General features: G+C 33.6%; 1 protein-coding gene across 1 annotated transcript; it reads left to right on the forward strand.

The window, feature by feature from the left end:
* Positions 1-2300: 2300 nt before the first annotated feature.
* On the forward strand, positions 2301-7392 carry LOC115955693 (auxin response factor 18). Its single transcript, XM_031073940.1, has 14 exons — positions 2301-3028; positions 3446-3561; positions 3698-3793; positions 3890-3946; positions 4366-4518; positions 4619-4703; positions 4862-4952; positions 5055-5219; positions 5322-5435; positions 5522-5594; positions 5687-5834; positions 5920-6527; positions 6621-6808; positions 6898-7392. Exons 1-14 carry the CDS (start codon positions 2974-2976, stop codon positions 7043-7045), a joined length of 2097 nt encoding a protein of 698 aa, XP_030929800.1. The 5' UTR covers positions 2301-2973; the 3' UTR covers positions 7046-7392.
* The last annotated feature ends 8300 nt before the right edge of the window (positions 7393-15692 follow it).

The raw sequence follows: 15692 nt of genomic DNA on the forward strand, positions 1-15692 counted from the left end.
ACTTAAGAGAGAATTAAGAAATTAATGGTTGATTATTATTTTGAAAAGTTTCTAGAGTGAGGAGATATTTCAACTAATTTTTAGGGTTTTGGGAGACTTGGTTTAAAGGGGAGGTGAAAGGTCACTTAAATATCTCTTACTTATTTTGTTAATTTTGGCATTTCCTTTGCATAGATGTGTATGTATTTTTTATAAAATAACTTGACATTTTAAACTAAAACAAAACTATTTCAAAGTTGTTTTTCTATATTATGATGTATAAAAATGCTTTAAAAAAAAATTTATAATCAATAACTTGAGTTTATATAACACTTTCTTTTGCTTTAAAATTAGTTCAATTGGTAAAGTTTCTGATGGTTGTGTAAGAGATCTAAGGTTCAATCCCCCCTATAGTAAAACTGATTGGTATCTTAGTTTAATGATAAAGAGTTATCATCAAGAACGAATGGCATAAGTTGAAACTCTCTAAAAAAAAAAAAGTATATTAGTGATTTTTCTATTAAATTATTTTTTCTTTTCCAGAAAGAGAGAGTCTCATATCCATTCAATTGAAATAATCAATGGTTAAAACTTAAAAGAAGTTATATTAAAACTTTTGTTAATGAAAAATATAATTATAAATGTATAACAGGTAACACAACACACTAGATTGAAGCTTATCAAAAAAAAAAAAAAAGTAACACAACACACCCTATATAGCTAGTTTTTTTTCCTTCCCAACTCTCATAGGGATGGTTTCTTGGGGGGGGGGGGGGACTTTCACAGGGATGGATTAATTGAAAATGAATGTCTTAATTTATCACATAGGTATGATAACAGATATTTTTTCTATTATCTTTTTACACAGTTCCTTCTTATCTTTTTTCTTTGGTAAACCAGTTACTTCTTATCGATTGTACATGTTTCTATTTTTCATTGATCATGATTGAAACTCATATGCTGTCATTATAATTGTTTCCACCATTCATAGTGCAATCCCATCCATCAAAAGAAGAAAAGACTCCATTTATGCCACAAAAAGCTAGTTTTTGTTCTATCATGTAAAATAATCATGTTACTAGTAAAATTATGTAAAATTGGCATTTGTTGATTGATATATATATATATATATATATTTTTTTTTTATTTACCTCCAGTACTTTTTTAAAAGAAATTTTTTATTTTATTTTAATGAGAGATTGTCATATCATTCATTAACTAAATAAAATGTGGAGATTAAAACCTACTACTACTTGTCATTGTATATTTAAAACAAAAAGACATGTCCAGTTAACAAAGTATTGGAGAAAAGTCAAACTTTTTTTTTTCCCTTGAAACTAGAGGTATATGTTGTTTGATAATATATCTTTTAATTATAATAGAAAATGATTTGAATATTGGATATCTTAGTTATAAATATAAAAAATATCAACTAGTTGAATGATAAAGCTCTTAGCATTTGATACTTTATTTGATTTAGAAGTGTTATTTTGATTATTATTATTGATTGCTGTTTATAACAAGTGTTACTATGATTTGTAGTTGTCTAATAGCTAATAAGTAATAACTTTTCATTATGACATCATTCTTCTAATATAATAACAAACTATATCCTACACTATCTGGATTAAAGAAAGAACATTACTATATATATATATATATATATATTTTTTTTTTTATCAAAGAAAGAACATTACTAGTAGTAAGTAAAGTAGTACTAAAGGTCCATTTGGGTAGTGCGGTTGCGTCCGTGTTTTGCAAGTTTTGAGCGTTTTTTTTTTTAAGTCCAACGCGTTATGCATTGTTCATTGGTCATGAACAGTGATTTTAGGCCAATGAATAATATTAAACAGTAAAAAAAATTATTTTATTATTATTTTTAGTTTTCAATTTTCAGCAAAATAAGCTATATCGAAACGCACACCAAAATAGTAACCCCCAAATAAAATAGATGCCATCACTACTTATAAACTCTACAGAATGTATGTATGTATGTATAATGTATGTAACTCTGTACAGTTGACTGTACTATACCAGTAAAACCTGTAGAAGGAAAAGAAAACATATTTGATGGATGAAAATTTGGTGGGCCAAGTAGGAGTGTTTATCCCGCATCACTGGAGAAAAAAAAGTAACAGAACGGGCATGGCATCATAGGCCAGAGGACTAGACAGACATTTTCTTTTAAAGAGAGAGAGAGAGAGTGGACACTGAAATAGAGTACAACAGTATAGTCTAATATAGAAGGGTAGAAGAAGAGACTAGATAGAGAGAGAAAACAAACAAGTAGAAAGAGACTAGAGAGACAAAGAAACCAGCAGAGAAAGAGAGAGTGTATTAATATATTGACTCTCTCTCTCTCTCTCTCTCTCTCAGTCACACAGGGAAAAAAAAAAAAAAAAAGCAAGCAAATTTGGGGATTTGGTAACGTTGATTCATTTCATTCATTCAGGGTCTCCCTTATGAGAAGAACAAAACCAAACCAAACCCAACGAGAAGAACAAGAACCAAAAACGACAACAGTAAGTAACACCACACAAGGCTGAGGAGTGAAAGAGACAGAGACAGAGACACAGACACGGAGAGAGATTCACAAAGGAAAAAAAAAGGCAAAGTGGTTTTTGGGGACCAAACAAAGACAAAAGCAGAAGAGCCGGTTTTGTAACCGAAGCAGAAGAGAGTGTGGCAGTCGTTACAAAACAACAACAACAACAACAATAACAGCCTCAACAGCAACTAATCATTATGATTACTCGTTGCATAACCGTCCTGTCTGCCTAGGCCTGCCTTTACTCTCTTTCTGGGTTTTCTTGCTTGTAAATGGGGTAGTCTTATATTTCATCATCATCATCATCATCATCATCTTCTTCTTCTTCTACTACTACAGATACTAAAGGATTGACCTTTGAGCTTGCTTTCGTTTGCTGGGTTTTATTTTCTTCTTCTTCTTCACTGTTTTCCTTTGTACGACGTTGTTTGTTTGTGGGGTCTTCAATGGCACATCTGGAAGGGAGTCCTAGGAGCTCGTCGATTTCTCAAGCGGAAACGGGTAAGGAAGCTTTCTGGGTTAGCCGAGAAATTTGGAAAAAGAGAGTAGAAATGAAAGCATTCTCTGTTTGGTTGCCGAGAAAACGCAGGAAAATAATTCGAAAGTGAAAGTTTTGATCTTTTCTTTATAGTAAAACCCTCTTTTCCGTTCTGGGTTTTGAAGAAAAAAAAAAGTGAATAACTTCTACCAGCTGAGTTAAATATTAGTCTTTAAGCTTTGTAGAGTGAAGGTTTTGAATTCTCAGCTCACAAAAATAAATTGATGTTAGAAGTTGTAGCTTACTTCATTCGCCTGTGTTTTCTTGCAACCAAGCGAAGCAGAAACTTTCTCAGCTGCTAAATAAAGCTAAAGCTTAAGATCCACTATATTTATATTTTTTCTGAATTTATTTTTGAAAATTTTATTGGAATTTTGCAGGTTGTGTAAATGATGATCTGTACACGGAGCTGTGGAAGCTATGTGCAGGGCCTCTGGTGGATGTACCAAAGCCTGGGGAGAGAGTGTTTTACTTCCCTCAGGGTCACATGGAACAAGTACAGTACAACCACTCTCTTTGCTTTCAACTGTTTTTGTTTTCCTTGTTTCCAAAAACAGATCAAAATCTGCTTTTGTTTTCGCATGTTTTCAATGTTTTTTTTTTTTTTTTGGTTGCTTTATTGGGTTTTGTAGTTGGAAGCGTCAACAAATCAGGGGCTAAATCAGCAAATCCCTCTGTTTAATCTTCCTCCCAAGATCCTTTGTCGTGTTGTTCACATTCGATTACTGGTATTCTGTTTTTGTTCTTGATTTTCTAGATATCTGTTTTTGTTTTTTCTGTTTTCTATAACTTGGATTTATTAACATTGGTCAATTTATTTGTAGGCTGAACAAGAATCAGATGAGGTTTATGCACAGATCACTCTGCAACCGGAAGCAGAAGTGAGATTATATTTCTTTCTTGTCTTAATTATTTATCTTTTTTTTTTTTTTGGCTCTGCTTGGCTGCTGAGAAAATGTGGAAAAAATAAAGGTAGTTGGACTTGAGAATCTATATTAGGTAGGTGGGCTTGAGAATATAGAATATTTTTTATATTTTTTTTTTGTTTCCCCTAATTTATGAAAGGATGATATCAGATAACTTGTTTTGGAGGAAAAAATTATTATAAGAAAAAAAAATCTAATTTGTCTAGTTGCTAAACACCCTTATTCAGAGAAAGACAATGACAATTTTCTAATTCATTTAATCTTATTCTCCACGATTTCTCTGTAATCAATAGTTGCCTAAAAAAGAATTAGCCAACTCTAGAAATAAGGTCTTTAAGTAGAATGACTTTATATTTGGTTATGGTGAATTGCAGCAAAGTGAGCCTTCAAGTCCTGATATATGCCCACCTGAGCCTCCAAGGCAAACAGTGCACTCGTTTTGTAAAATTTTAACTGCTTCAGATACAAGCACCCATGGAGGGTTCTCTGTTCTTCGAAAGCACGCCACTGAATGCCTGCCTTCATTGGTAATAACTCTCATTTTGATAATCTGTTGTTGAATATACATGTTCTAGTGGCTGATAGAAAACTTTTCACATGCACTTCTTGCTGTTTATATTTTGGTAGGACATGACCCAAGTAACACCAACTCAGGAATTGGTTGCCAAGGATCTTCATGGGTCTGAGTGGAAGTTTAAGCATATATTTAGAGGTAGCACATTTGTTCAATTTCTGGTAGAAGGCTTAGTTTATTTCATTTGGAGCAAACTAGTCCAAAGCACAAGTAGAATTAGATATGTTACTAGGGAATGACTCTGTAGCCTTGTTCTATTGTTAAAGTGATGTTTCTCATTTAAACTGAATGATTAGGCCAACCACGGAGGCATTTGCTTACAACGGGATGGAGTAACTTTGTCACATCCAAGAGATTGGTTGCGGGAGATGCCTTTGTGTTTTTGAGGTACATAAACTAGATGTATTATACGTGCTTTGCTGTTTAGAGTCAGGTGCATGCATCTTGTGGTAGCTTAATCTTTTTGGTTATCAATAACTTGTTGTATAGGGGTGATAATGGGGAATTGCGAGTAGGTGTACGGCGTCTTGCCCGTCAGCAGAGTCCCATGCCTTCATCTGTGATATCCAGCCAGAGCATGCATCTTGGAGTGCTTGCTACCGCTTCTCATGCTGTTATGACCCAAACCCTTTTTGTAGTTTTTTACAAGCCAAGGTTTGATAGATGTGCTCATATATTTGTAAATTTGGATGTGTGTATCAGTTGATTAATCTGTTTATTTAGCTTTGATTTTTTTTTGCTACATGATTTATTCAGGACTAGCCAGTTCATTATTGGTGTAAACAAATATCTAGAGGCTGTTAACAATGCGTTTTCAGTTGGCATGCGCTTTAAGATGAGATTTGAGGGAGAAGACTCTCCAGAAAGAAGGTAACAAATAAAATATGTTTTTGGGGCGTTGGGTCCTACCTCTGTTTAATCTTAATAGTTAATTCCTATGTAATTTGTTTCGTTAGGTTCACAGGCACTATAGTTGGGGTTGGAGATATATCTAAAGAGTGGTCAGATTCTAAATGGCGGTCATTGAAGGTTGAAAATAGTTTTTATTTATGCATTTATATTCTGACATATTTATTATCTTCTTTTTTATACTTGTTTGTCACAATTACTTCCCATTTTAGATTCACTGGGATGAACCTGCGACAATACCAAGGCCAGAGAGGGTTTCCCCCTGGGAGGTAGAGCCTTTTGCTTCTTCTGCATCCTTAAACCTTACTCAACCAGTGGTAAAGAGCAAGAGGCCCCGACCTGTTGATGTTCCATCTTCTGGTATGAGAAACTACTTTGTTGAGTTTGTTCATTGAAATAGGTGAATCTGAGTATTTGATATTTATGTGCAACTATTGGAATGTAGAAATCACCACCAATTCTGCAGCATCAGCATTTTGGTTTCATGGATCAACTCACTCCCATGAGTTAACCCAATTAGGTAGTGCTGCTGAAGTCCAAAGCCGTGAAACCTGTGGTGTCTGGCCTTCTAGCCAGAAAGAAATCAACACTAATGGCTCATGCATCCGAACAGAAGGCAAATGGCCCTCTTCTCCACATGTGAATGTCTCACTAGATCTTTTCTCGGATTCAGCAGAGGACAACAAAACTGGAACAGCACAGTCAACTATCCCTGATTATCTCTCTCCAGGTTCATCTATGCTAAATAATGGTCCCATAAATAACCATGTGGAAAAGCGGACAAAATCTAAGACTTTTCTTGGTTGCCGGCTATTTGGAATTGATTTGACGAAAAATTCCCAAACCACTGCTCCTCCAGAGAGGGAATCAGCAATAATGATGTCCAGTAGTGCTAAAGGATCTAGTTCAACTCCAATACCAGAAGCTGATAGGGTGCATAATCTGGATGCTTCAAAGTCCTCAAACGAACAGAAGCAACTTATACCAGACGTGTCACTGAAGGAGACACAGAGCAAGCAGGGCTCCACTCTTTACATGAGAAGTCGTACCAAGGTATAATTTATTGTTATTGCTGGTTCAATTTGGATTGTGCTGCTACTTCTAGTATTGATGCTGATGACAATGAATATTGTTCTTGTTGAGAAGGTGCAAATGCAAGGGGTTGCTGTTGGCCGTGCTGTTGACTTGACTGTGTTGAAGGGGTACAATGATCTTATAGATGAGCTGGAGAAAATGTTTGAGATTAAAGGGGAACTTCGTACACGGAACAAATGGGCAGTTGTTTTTACTGATGATGAAAATGACAAGATGCTTGTGGGCGATGATCCATGGCCGTAAGTAACTCAAAATTGGTCTGCTACAGTATTCAATTTCCCATTCAATAGACACTGTTTTGTAAATACTGTTTTCTTTCTGATTGCAGGGAATTTGTTAAGATGGTTAGGAAAATCTACATATATTCAAGTGAGGAAGTGAAAAAGATGAGTACGAGATGCAAGCTTAATGCTTCGTCATTTGAAGGTGAAGGAACTGTTGTGAGCTCGGACTCAGAGCATGGGGCTGAAACTTAAATAGTTCAGTCTCCGTTTTACTTTATGGTTTTATATTGTTTTGCTTCCTTTGCTTGTGTTGGGGTGGGTTGCTGGTGGTTTGGTTTGCTCAGATTTTTGGAGCTTTCACAAGGACAGCCAAAAAGAATGCTCAATGGATTGGGTTTTGATGTAAGGGGTAGTAGACTCTTATGTTGAAGTAGAGGAACTTAAAGCATGGGAAATGGAATCTGTGTATACCTTGTTTATGGGTGGTTGGTATAAAACATTATTCTGCCTGTAAGAATACCTATGTATTTGCATTTTGGTTTCAGTTTTACTCTGGTTTTCTTGTGTGTGAATATTCTTTTCTTGCGCTCCTTGTTTAATCTATTCTATTTTATGTTTTTGCTGACCTCCTTGGTTTATCATTTTCCTCCTCACAAAGGACTCTATGTATGTTGTACACATTTTCAAGGACATAAAATGTCCATGCTGTTAATCTTGCTTGCTGAAGGCTCTCTAAATAAAACTTTTTAAGTTGTTTTGGCTCCTTAAAAAGTTGGCAGATTGTCAAGGGATGTGCTATTGGATGGGTGAGCGATGGAGTCAAGGGTTGTGCTATTGATGTGCATAGTTTGACCCTTACATTACAGGTAAAGTTCTGTAGATACAAGTTTGAGTGCATGCATTTTGTACCTTTATTTTTATTTTTATAATGGAGTTAAAACAACACTAGGTTCCTTTCCCAAGCCTATGTTGACGATTTGGTTGGTGAGAGGGCCCGAGGCCAATTATTCTGGTCACTTGAGGAATTCTTGTACTAGGAAGAATTTTACTCTCTCTTTCCTGGAAATGATGAAGAATTAGAAACTCGCGTCCATTGGCAAGTTAGGCCAAGCAGAAGGGTGAACATATAAACAGGAAAGATACGAGTTTATCGCGATTTGAACAACTAAAAACTTGCATCCATGGGCAATACTATTCAAAATTCATCATCAATGATGTAAAATTGTAAATTACTATCATTCACATTCAACGTAACTCTCACAAACAATATTAACGGTGATAAACTCAATATTAACGTACAAATATGTTCACAATCCCTCACAAACATAACTTCAAATCACATTACATCCAAAAAAATCTTTTAATACCAACAATCCGAAATCTAAATGCATCCAATGCTATTTTCATATTTTAAAACTATAAACATGCTTCTAACTCATACGTGTAGGCATATTCTAATTTCACAATCTACCAAGCTAGCTATTTGAAGAAATCTACTTTATGTTCTTCTAAATCTCCTCTTTTTAATATAGAAGCATCACTTGTAAGGCTATAATTCTAACTATACGACTATTAATTGAATAAAAAACGTATTATCAATTTGCAAATCATCTGATTCTTTTTCACAAATGCTTTAATAATCAAAATCATGTTTTCCTACAATAATTTATCACATATTTTACTAAATTCTTAGCTACGTTTTTTAAAATCGTGTTTTCAATTCAAAACGTATGCTTTTTAAATTATTTCCTTCTCAAAATGCACATTCATGACTCAGATGTACACTAAAATCAAATACTCAATAAAAATTTGAGGCAATTTGTTTGAGAAGTACTAGATGGTGTGTGTTAAGTAATTGTTACAGTAGAGAGAGAGAGAGAGATGTTGATTTCTCTTTTGGTTTCATATTAAAAGTCTGTCCAAAATGTGGAGGCAAGGATTGTTTTTCTTAAGGTTACTAGAGATTACTATCTCTCAGGCAACTAGTTGTCAAAATTGGAGAAGAAAAAAAGACTTTGAAAAGTTGTAAAATCCAATTGACAACGACATAGAAGATATGGGGTCACTACTGTCTGTCACCTTAAAGTTGCATCTTCCAACTCATTCATTGAATAAAAGGAAAAAAAATAATGCTTTTACCGGTCAAAATAGACAGCAGAGTAGTGGATTTTAGTGGGCGGTTCCAAAACGTAAGAGATGGGAAATAGTGTGAAAATAATATAAATATTTTGACAAAGCATGTGCAATGCATAAAGATAACGAGGAAAAAACTGAAAAAGAATAAAAATAAAGTAAAATTGTCAATGTTGTATAGTAAACTCTCATGTGAATTTGTTGAGAATAACGGAAGCTAACAGTTTAAGCCATTTTTTCTTTAGATTCCAAACATTTTATGTATAGAAAGATTTTCAGATTCCAAACACTTTATATATGGAAAGATTTCAATTCAGTTACAAGGTCTTTGGCAACGAAAAATACCACCTAGTTGTTATGTGTATAACCAAATAATACTGGGTTTTTGTGAAAGTGCTATTTTTATAGTCTTCCTCTTTTATTAATGAAACTTTCTCATCAACCTCTTTTTATTCCGTTTCTTTTTGTCTTTTCTATTTTTTATTTCTGTTTTGCATAAACTCTTTGCTATTTTGTTACGCAGGCAACAAATAGGTGTTAAAGCTTCTGCTACTATAACAAACTGGTATAAGAGCTTTTGTCGTGAGAATGAATTAGGCAGACAAGCGAAAGGATGATACCTCCAGGAATAAAAAAAAAGTGCTTTCCACGAGTATTTCCCAGTATTTTAAAGCATTTTTATGTGCTTATTCTCAAAATTCTTATGATTTTCATTATATAAATTTTCAGAGAAGGAACAAAATATATTGAAGTAAGTCCTTTTTACCAGTTTCGGTTTGAATTATGACAACAAATAAAAAAGAAAATATGAAACATATTATATATAAAAGTGATGTTTTAGTCTTTAATTTAGTCATATTATTCCACTTCCTACACATGAGAGACCAATAATATGGTAAATGAAACTTGATAATTGACTTTTTTTTTTTTTTTTTAAATATTTAAGACCTTTGAATTTATGACATGTCCTTCAAACCTATTGAGCCCTATCATCCCCTAATGGAATATATATGAAATACGGATACCTAGAAGTTTCTCTTTGGATTTGTGCTTTGGTATATTCTGTGTTGTACCCGTTCATTCATTGTGTCCGATGTTAATGATGTCCTGTGAAGTGCGTAGGAGGTATTAGTTGCCTCTCCACTAGGGTTGTAATTTGAAAATATTTAAAACAAACGTAAAAGAGCATTTTTAATTTAGGGGTTCAGTATAAACTTCAATGAGTGTATAAGTTACACAGTAAGAGTTAATCATATACTTTTTATTTTTTTTATTTTTTTTATAGAAAGAAGCCGTTTTTATTTCATACTTTTAAGAGTCTGTTTGGGAACAACTTATTTAGATACCTGAAACAGTATAGTGGGACTCATTAATATTACCAAAAAATGCAATAAGACTCATAAATAGTTTCATACTTTTAAGAGTTTGTTTGGGAATAACTTATTTAGATACCTGAAACAGTATAGTGGGACCCATTAATATTACCAAAAAATGTAATAAGACTCATGAATAGTAGCAAAAATAAGTTGAATAGTAGAAAAAGTTGGCTTTTTAAGCCAATGCTAAATGGACACTAAATGTAGATCACACCTTATCAAAAAAGTATAGCTTAGTAAGCTTATCGCTTCACAATCAAATGTGGGGTTTTTTCAATCCAATCTCTGGTGCCTCATGAATCTGGGCACATGTATACTGAGATCTGTAATGTGTTAATACTTAATAGTCACCTTTAACAATAATTTCCTGTACTCCAATGTCTTTGGCAAAGATTATTATGACCTTCTCATGCTACAAGTGCTTTTGCTGCTTCACTATTCACACCCTTGCTAGTTCTCTCGCTCAAAGTTGCTACAACATTTCTTTGCAGGTCCTTCAGCAGCACCCCAATTCCAACAGAATTGTTTCCTTTAAACAATGTCAAAATTTACAATGAACTTATCAGTGGGTGGTGGTTTTCTCTAGTGATGACTTCTTTTCTGTGGCTTTCTTGATTCTGCAGAAATTCAAAAGCCTATTCCGTTGCTCAAGATGCTAGAATTGGAGCTTCTTTCTTAGCTAGCTTCTCCAAGACAAACTTCATTCATGTGACACCAGATCATCCATACCCTTATAAATTAAAGCTCTACCACTTGATCTTTTTATTTGTCTATATATAGTATCCAGTTCATGAGTTCTTAAAATCCCAGTGGCTATGGTGGAATATTACTGTGAGCTACACTATTGGCTAAGCATACCTCTATATCAAAAGGGCAATTCTATATTGCATGGATGTTAGTTTCAACCTCTATGTTGCATACTTCACACATATAACTTGGTATGTTTTGTTTGCCAAACAGTTTGGTCTTAGTTAGGAGAATGCCATGGCAAGCATGCCAATCAAACATTTTAAACTTGTTTGGCATTCCCAAATACCCAATTTTCCTCCAAAAACACCTTGCCCAAGAGTTTGAACTTTCACCAATAGTACTTCTCCACCTTTATTTCATTTGCATGTAGTTCACACTTCACACTGCTCACTGTGGATGCTGATGTTATCAAAATCACGATCCTATGACTTGGATCGTGATTTTGAGTTTTATCAAAATCACAACTCAAAATCACGATTCGAGTCATAGGATTGTGCCCTTTTAATATGTGAACTTTTTGTGCGCGTGTAATTATTAGTTTTATTACTTTAAGAATGGTGGTTTTATAATCAATGGTCCATGTTTTTTCATTCAAGATCTAGCTAGGTTCCACCGATCAATTTTAATGATTCATATATTTCTTTTAACAAAAATAAATATAAAAAGCACAGCAAAGCTTTTCCTTTGTGCTTAAAAAAAAAAAAAAAAAAAAAAATGCTTGAGGAGCGCTTTATCAAATGAACTTCACTTAATTGCTAAAAATTTTAGTCGTTGAATATGAGATTTGAATTTGTTGAAATTTTATTGAATCTAGCCCAGGGAAAAAAAAAAAGTGATGATATACATTCGTGCTCAAAATTAGTAACACAATAAGTTTGAGAACTTTGACTGAGATTTTCCCATCTACTTTTTTCATCAAAGTTTCCGCGTTAGTCTCCTTGGTTCTTGATATTTCTGACGTCAACTTTGCTCAAGTGAGGTATTATCAAAAGCTTATTTGATGTACTTTTCCCAACACCTTCATTGCTCCAATCTTACATCATTGGATTGGAGATTTTCTTGATCTTGTGATATCTCATTGGATTATAGACCCACTTTCGTCAAAATCAAATTGAAGTTTAAGATTTACATAATCATACATACTACATTTTGCTTGATGGTGGTTGGAATTTTGGTTATACATGGTAAAGAAAAAGTCAGTTGGTTTAAAGTTAATGTTTTGCTGTGAACTCAGGAGTACTTTTCTTAGGATGTTGTCAAATGGGCACCAAATTGAAGTGAGCCAATATCAGAGACAATCCTTTTAAATTTGATTCCCTCATCCCAGAGACACCATTTTGTAGAAAATTGTGATTTTCAATTTTTTTTTTTTAAATAATTTTAAAAAATAAAATAAAATAGGAGGATTAGAGTATCCACAATCGTCCTTGAGAAACAAAGGACCCATGGGCACACATTTGAAAACATGGGATGTAAAAAGAAGGTATCTTGTGTATTGAGTGTATGTAGATGTGGGTCCTATCTATGTGTTGGGGGCTATGAGAGGCTGGTTACATACACCTGAAACACAATCATTTTCTCGCCAGCCCAGACCAATTTATAAGGAAATGGGCTGAACTTGGGCTAAGATAACACAACCTGAAAACGGACTGTATGGAACTTGGACCAACTGAAAAAATTCAGGTTACCCTTCAGCTCACCTTGGGCCCAGGTAGGTCCACTTGAATTTTTTGGGTAGATAAAATCAAAGGCTAACGGTTTCATCATTCATGGGCATTGAGCACTCCATAATGAATACTGGTAATATCACTTTCTTTTCCATTCCATTGATGGCTTTGGCTTATTTCATTGCTTTAATTATTGTGCTCTCCACTAATTTGAAACGCAATGATGAAGTAAAAGTTTTAATTGTGTTGGAATTTTTGCTTATATAAGACAGAGCAAACTAAATGAACCTTGGTTTTGCTGATTATTGGATAAGGATTTAACTGGATAATGTATGGGCCATGAGACTACTGGTTCGTCTATTATATTTTAACAACCACAAAATGTTCATCATCACATTATATTCCACTTTCTCCTGTGTGAAACAAGAGGTGCAAGGCCTTCTTCTTTTTTTTTTTTTTAATATTTTTTTTTCCTTTCTCTTTTCTTTGCGTTCTCTCTTTGCAGGGCCAACCTATTAGGAAAATTCACCACTTCTACGGATTGAATATAAAGATTAAGAGTAATGCTATAGCTACAAACTATTTTACAAACTATTGATGTGGCAAATACTTATTAGTTCTAATATGGGTCTATTACTTATATCACATTTATGTTTATTAATGATTATTTAAAAATTACTAAAGTCACATTAGCAGTTTGTAAAAATTTTGTAAAATAGTTTGTGTTTATAGTATTACTCAAAGATTAAAACAAGAAAAACGAAGTCTATAAGTTATAAGAGAGAGACACCTCACTGAGAAACAACTGGAGCACATTATGAATTCATCAAACAACGAGGCCATTCATAAGGTAGGCAATTTAAAATTAAGGGTCCGTTTGGATACAGCTGAAAACTGAAAACTGAAAAATACTATAACAAAATAATTTTTAAATGTGTGAATAGTATCGTGGGACCCATTTTTAATGAAAAAGTTGCTGAAAAATGTATTTTGTGGGACCCATGAACAGTGCATAAAAGCACTGTTCACATAAGAAAAGTAAAAAAGTTACTGCTTGACAAAAAAAAAAAAAAAAAAAAAAAATTCTGAAACGTAAACGTGCGTGCGCAAAACGCGCCTCCCAAACGCACTCTAAATGAAAGATACCGTAAGCCCAATGAGGGAAAAGGGGAAAAAAAAAAAAATGTAGTTCGACTTTATTATTATTTGTAATCGTATAGGGAGTTTAATTTAAAAAAAAATTATGGGTAATTATATAATATCCCTACGGTATTATTCTTGTGAAATGAAAGAGTACCACATTATATATTATACTAAATTGAAATTCTTGCATAGAAAAACAAGGCTCTGTTGCTATATTATACGAGTCCTGCCATCAAAATTGTTCTTCAAAGAAATTTAGAAATTTTAAGAGAACTTTGTATTTTTCTCGTTATGGAACTCATCGGTTTTGATGGGCTGATAAAAAAGAAACTTGTTCACTCCTGCGAAGACGATGGTTATCTGAAGTCATGGAATTTTCAAGGTTTGACATGCATTCATTTGGATCATTATTATTTGGTAGATATAAATAAATAGCTTATTTATTTATTCATTGAAAATTGGTAAAAATAAAATACATTTGTACATGAAAAAAGTGAAGCTTTAGAAAAATTGTAGATAAATAATAAGCTAATAGGTTGGCAGAAAATTTTTACAATAGTACTTTTGTCAATTTTTAATAATATTTATATAAAATTCCTTAGATTTTTTTTTTAATATATATTTACCTTCACCCTGAAAAGAATTTCCAGTGTCACTGTTTGTAGTTATTCTAACTTGCTTAAAACCAATTATTCAAAAGGATATATGTGTGTATTTATATATTTTTTTTGTTAGAAACATAATCGCTTCAAACCATTTATAAGCTCATGTATTAGGAATGGATATAATGTCATGTCCTATCTTTCCATTCTGCCTTGCTTCGCCTCAAAGAGGTGATAGGGTGGGGACTAGTTTTGTTCGTCTCGTACTTGCCCTCTAATCCGCTTCAAATCTAGTCTGTCCTAAACGGGGTGGGGCAGAGATGGAGCATTCATGATTTGATCCAGCTCCACCTCATTGCCATTCTTTCCATGTACTTGTAGAACAAGTAAACTAGTCATGAGTGAGTTTAGAGTTAGCTAAGAATTCTCTAATGTATAAACTCTACGTTGAGCTTATTGTAAATATATAAATTATAAAAATAAAGGTGTAGCCATAAAAGGTACTTTGTTGTGGACATAGGCCAACAAACCAATAGCAAAAATTTCATCCTTCAAAAGTCCACCAACCTAACACCACGCTATTGGGAGGGCAACCAGCACCAGCCACGCTTCTCTTCACTCAACCAAGCGGCAGCAAATTATGTTGCTCTTCAATCTCCTCTAATAAAAGCAACCAGAGTCCAACATAAACTCCTGCTATTTTTCATGTTGGATCTTGTAATGGAAAATTATGAAGTTACTACAAATTATACTATAAAAACCTTATAAACTGACTTGGCAAGAATATAATTAGTGCCACTTCAACAACATAATAAATTAATGTTTTAATTTTTTTTTAATTTTATTAGATCAATTTGTAAAACTTTCGTATTAAAATTTCCACAACAACACTCTTCTTGTGATAACTCAATTAAAGAACAACTTCAATGTTGACACCTTTAGGGTGCAAGCCACGCTCTGCCATGTTTCACTATAAGCCATTGTTTACTAGACAATATCATCATATGCTTCATGCGGCTTAAGAATAGGAATATGTGGACATAGAGGGTGAACTATTTACTTTTCTTTTTGGGTTTTTTTTTAAGCCACTTGTATTAAAAGATCCTACCATGTCAATCCTAGTCACGAAACCAAAACACGTTTGTGAACACATTATACCACCTATTGACATAAGATCCTACTTGTAGTCCTATCATCAATAACATGTTAGTGATAGAAGATCTTGCCC

This window comes from Quercus lobata, chromosome 8 (assembly GCF_001633185.2).
Source record: "Quercus lobata isolate SW786 chromosome 8, ValleyOak3.0 Primary Assembly, whole genome shotgun sequence".
NCBI classification, from domain to species: Eukaryota; Viridiplantae; Streptophyta; class Magnoliopsida; order Fagales; family Fagaceae; genus Quercus; species Quercus lobata.

Excerpts from the sequence above, each read along its gene's own strand:
- LOC115955693 (XM_031073940.1), top strand. The coding sequence starts at position 2,974 with ATGGCACATCTGGAAGGGAGTCCTAGGAGCTCGTCGATTTCTCAAGCG. Across the intron at positions 4,519-4,618 it reads CTGAATGCCTGCCTTCATTG|GACATGACCCAAGTAACACC; the intron begins GTAATAACTCTC and ends ATATTTTGGTAG. Across the intron at positions 5,436-5,521 it reads GAAGACTCTCCAGAAAGAAG|GTTCACAGGCACTATAGTTG; the intron begins GTAACAAATAAA and ends TTGTTTCGTTAG.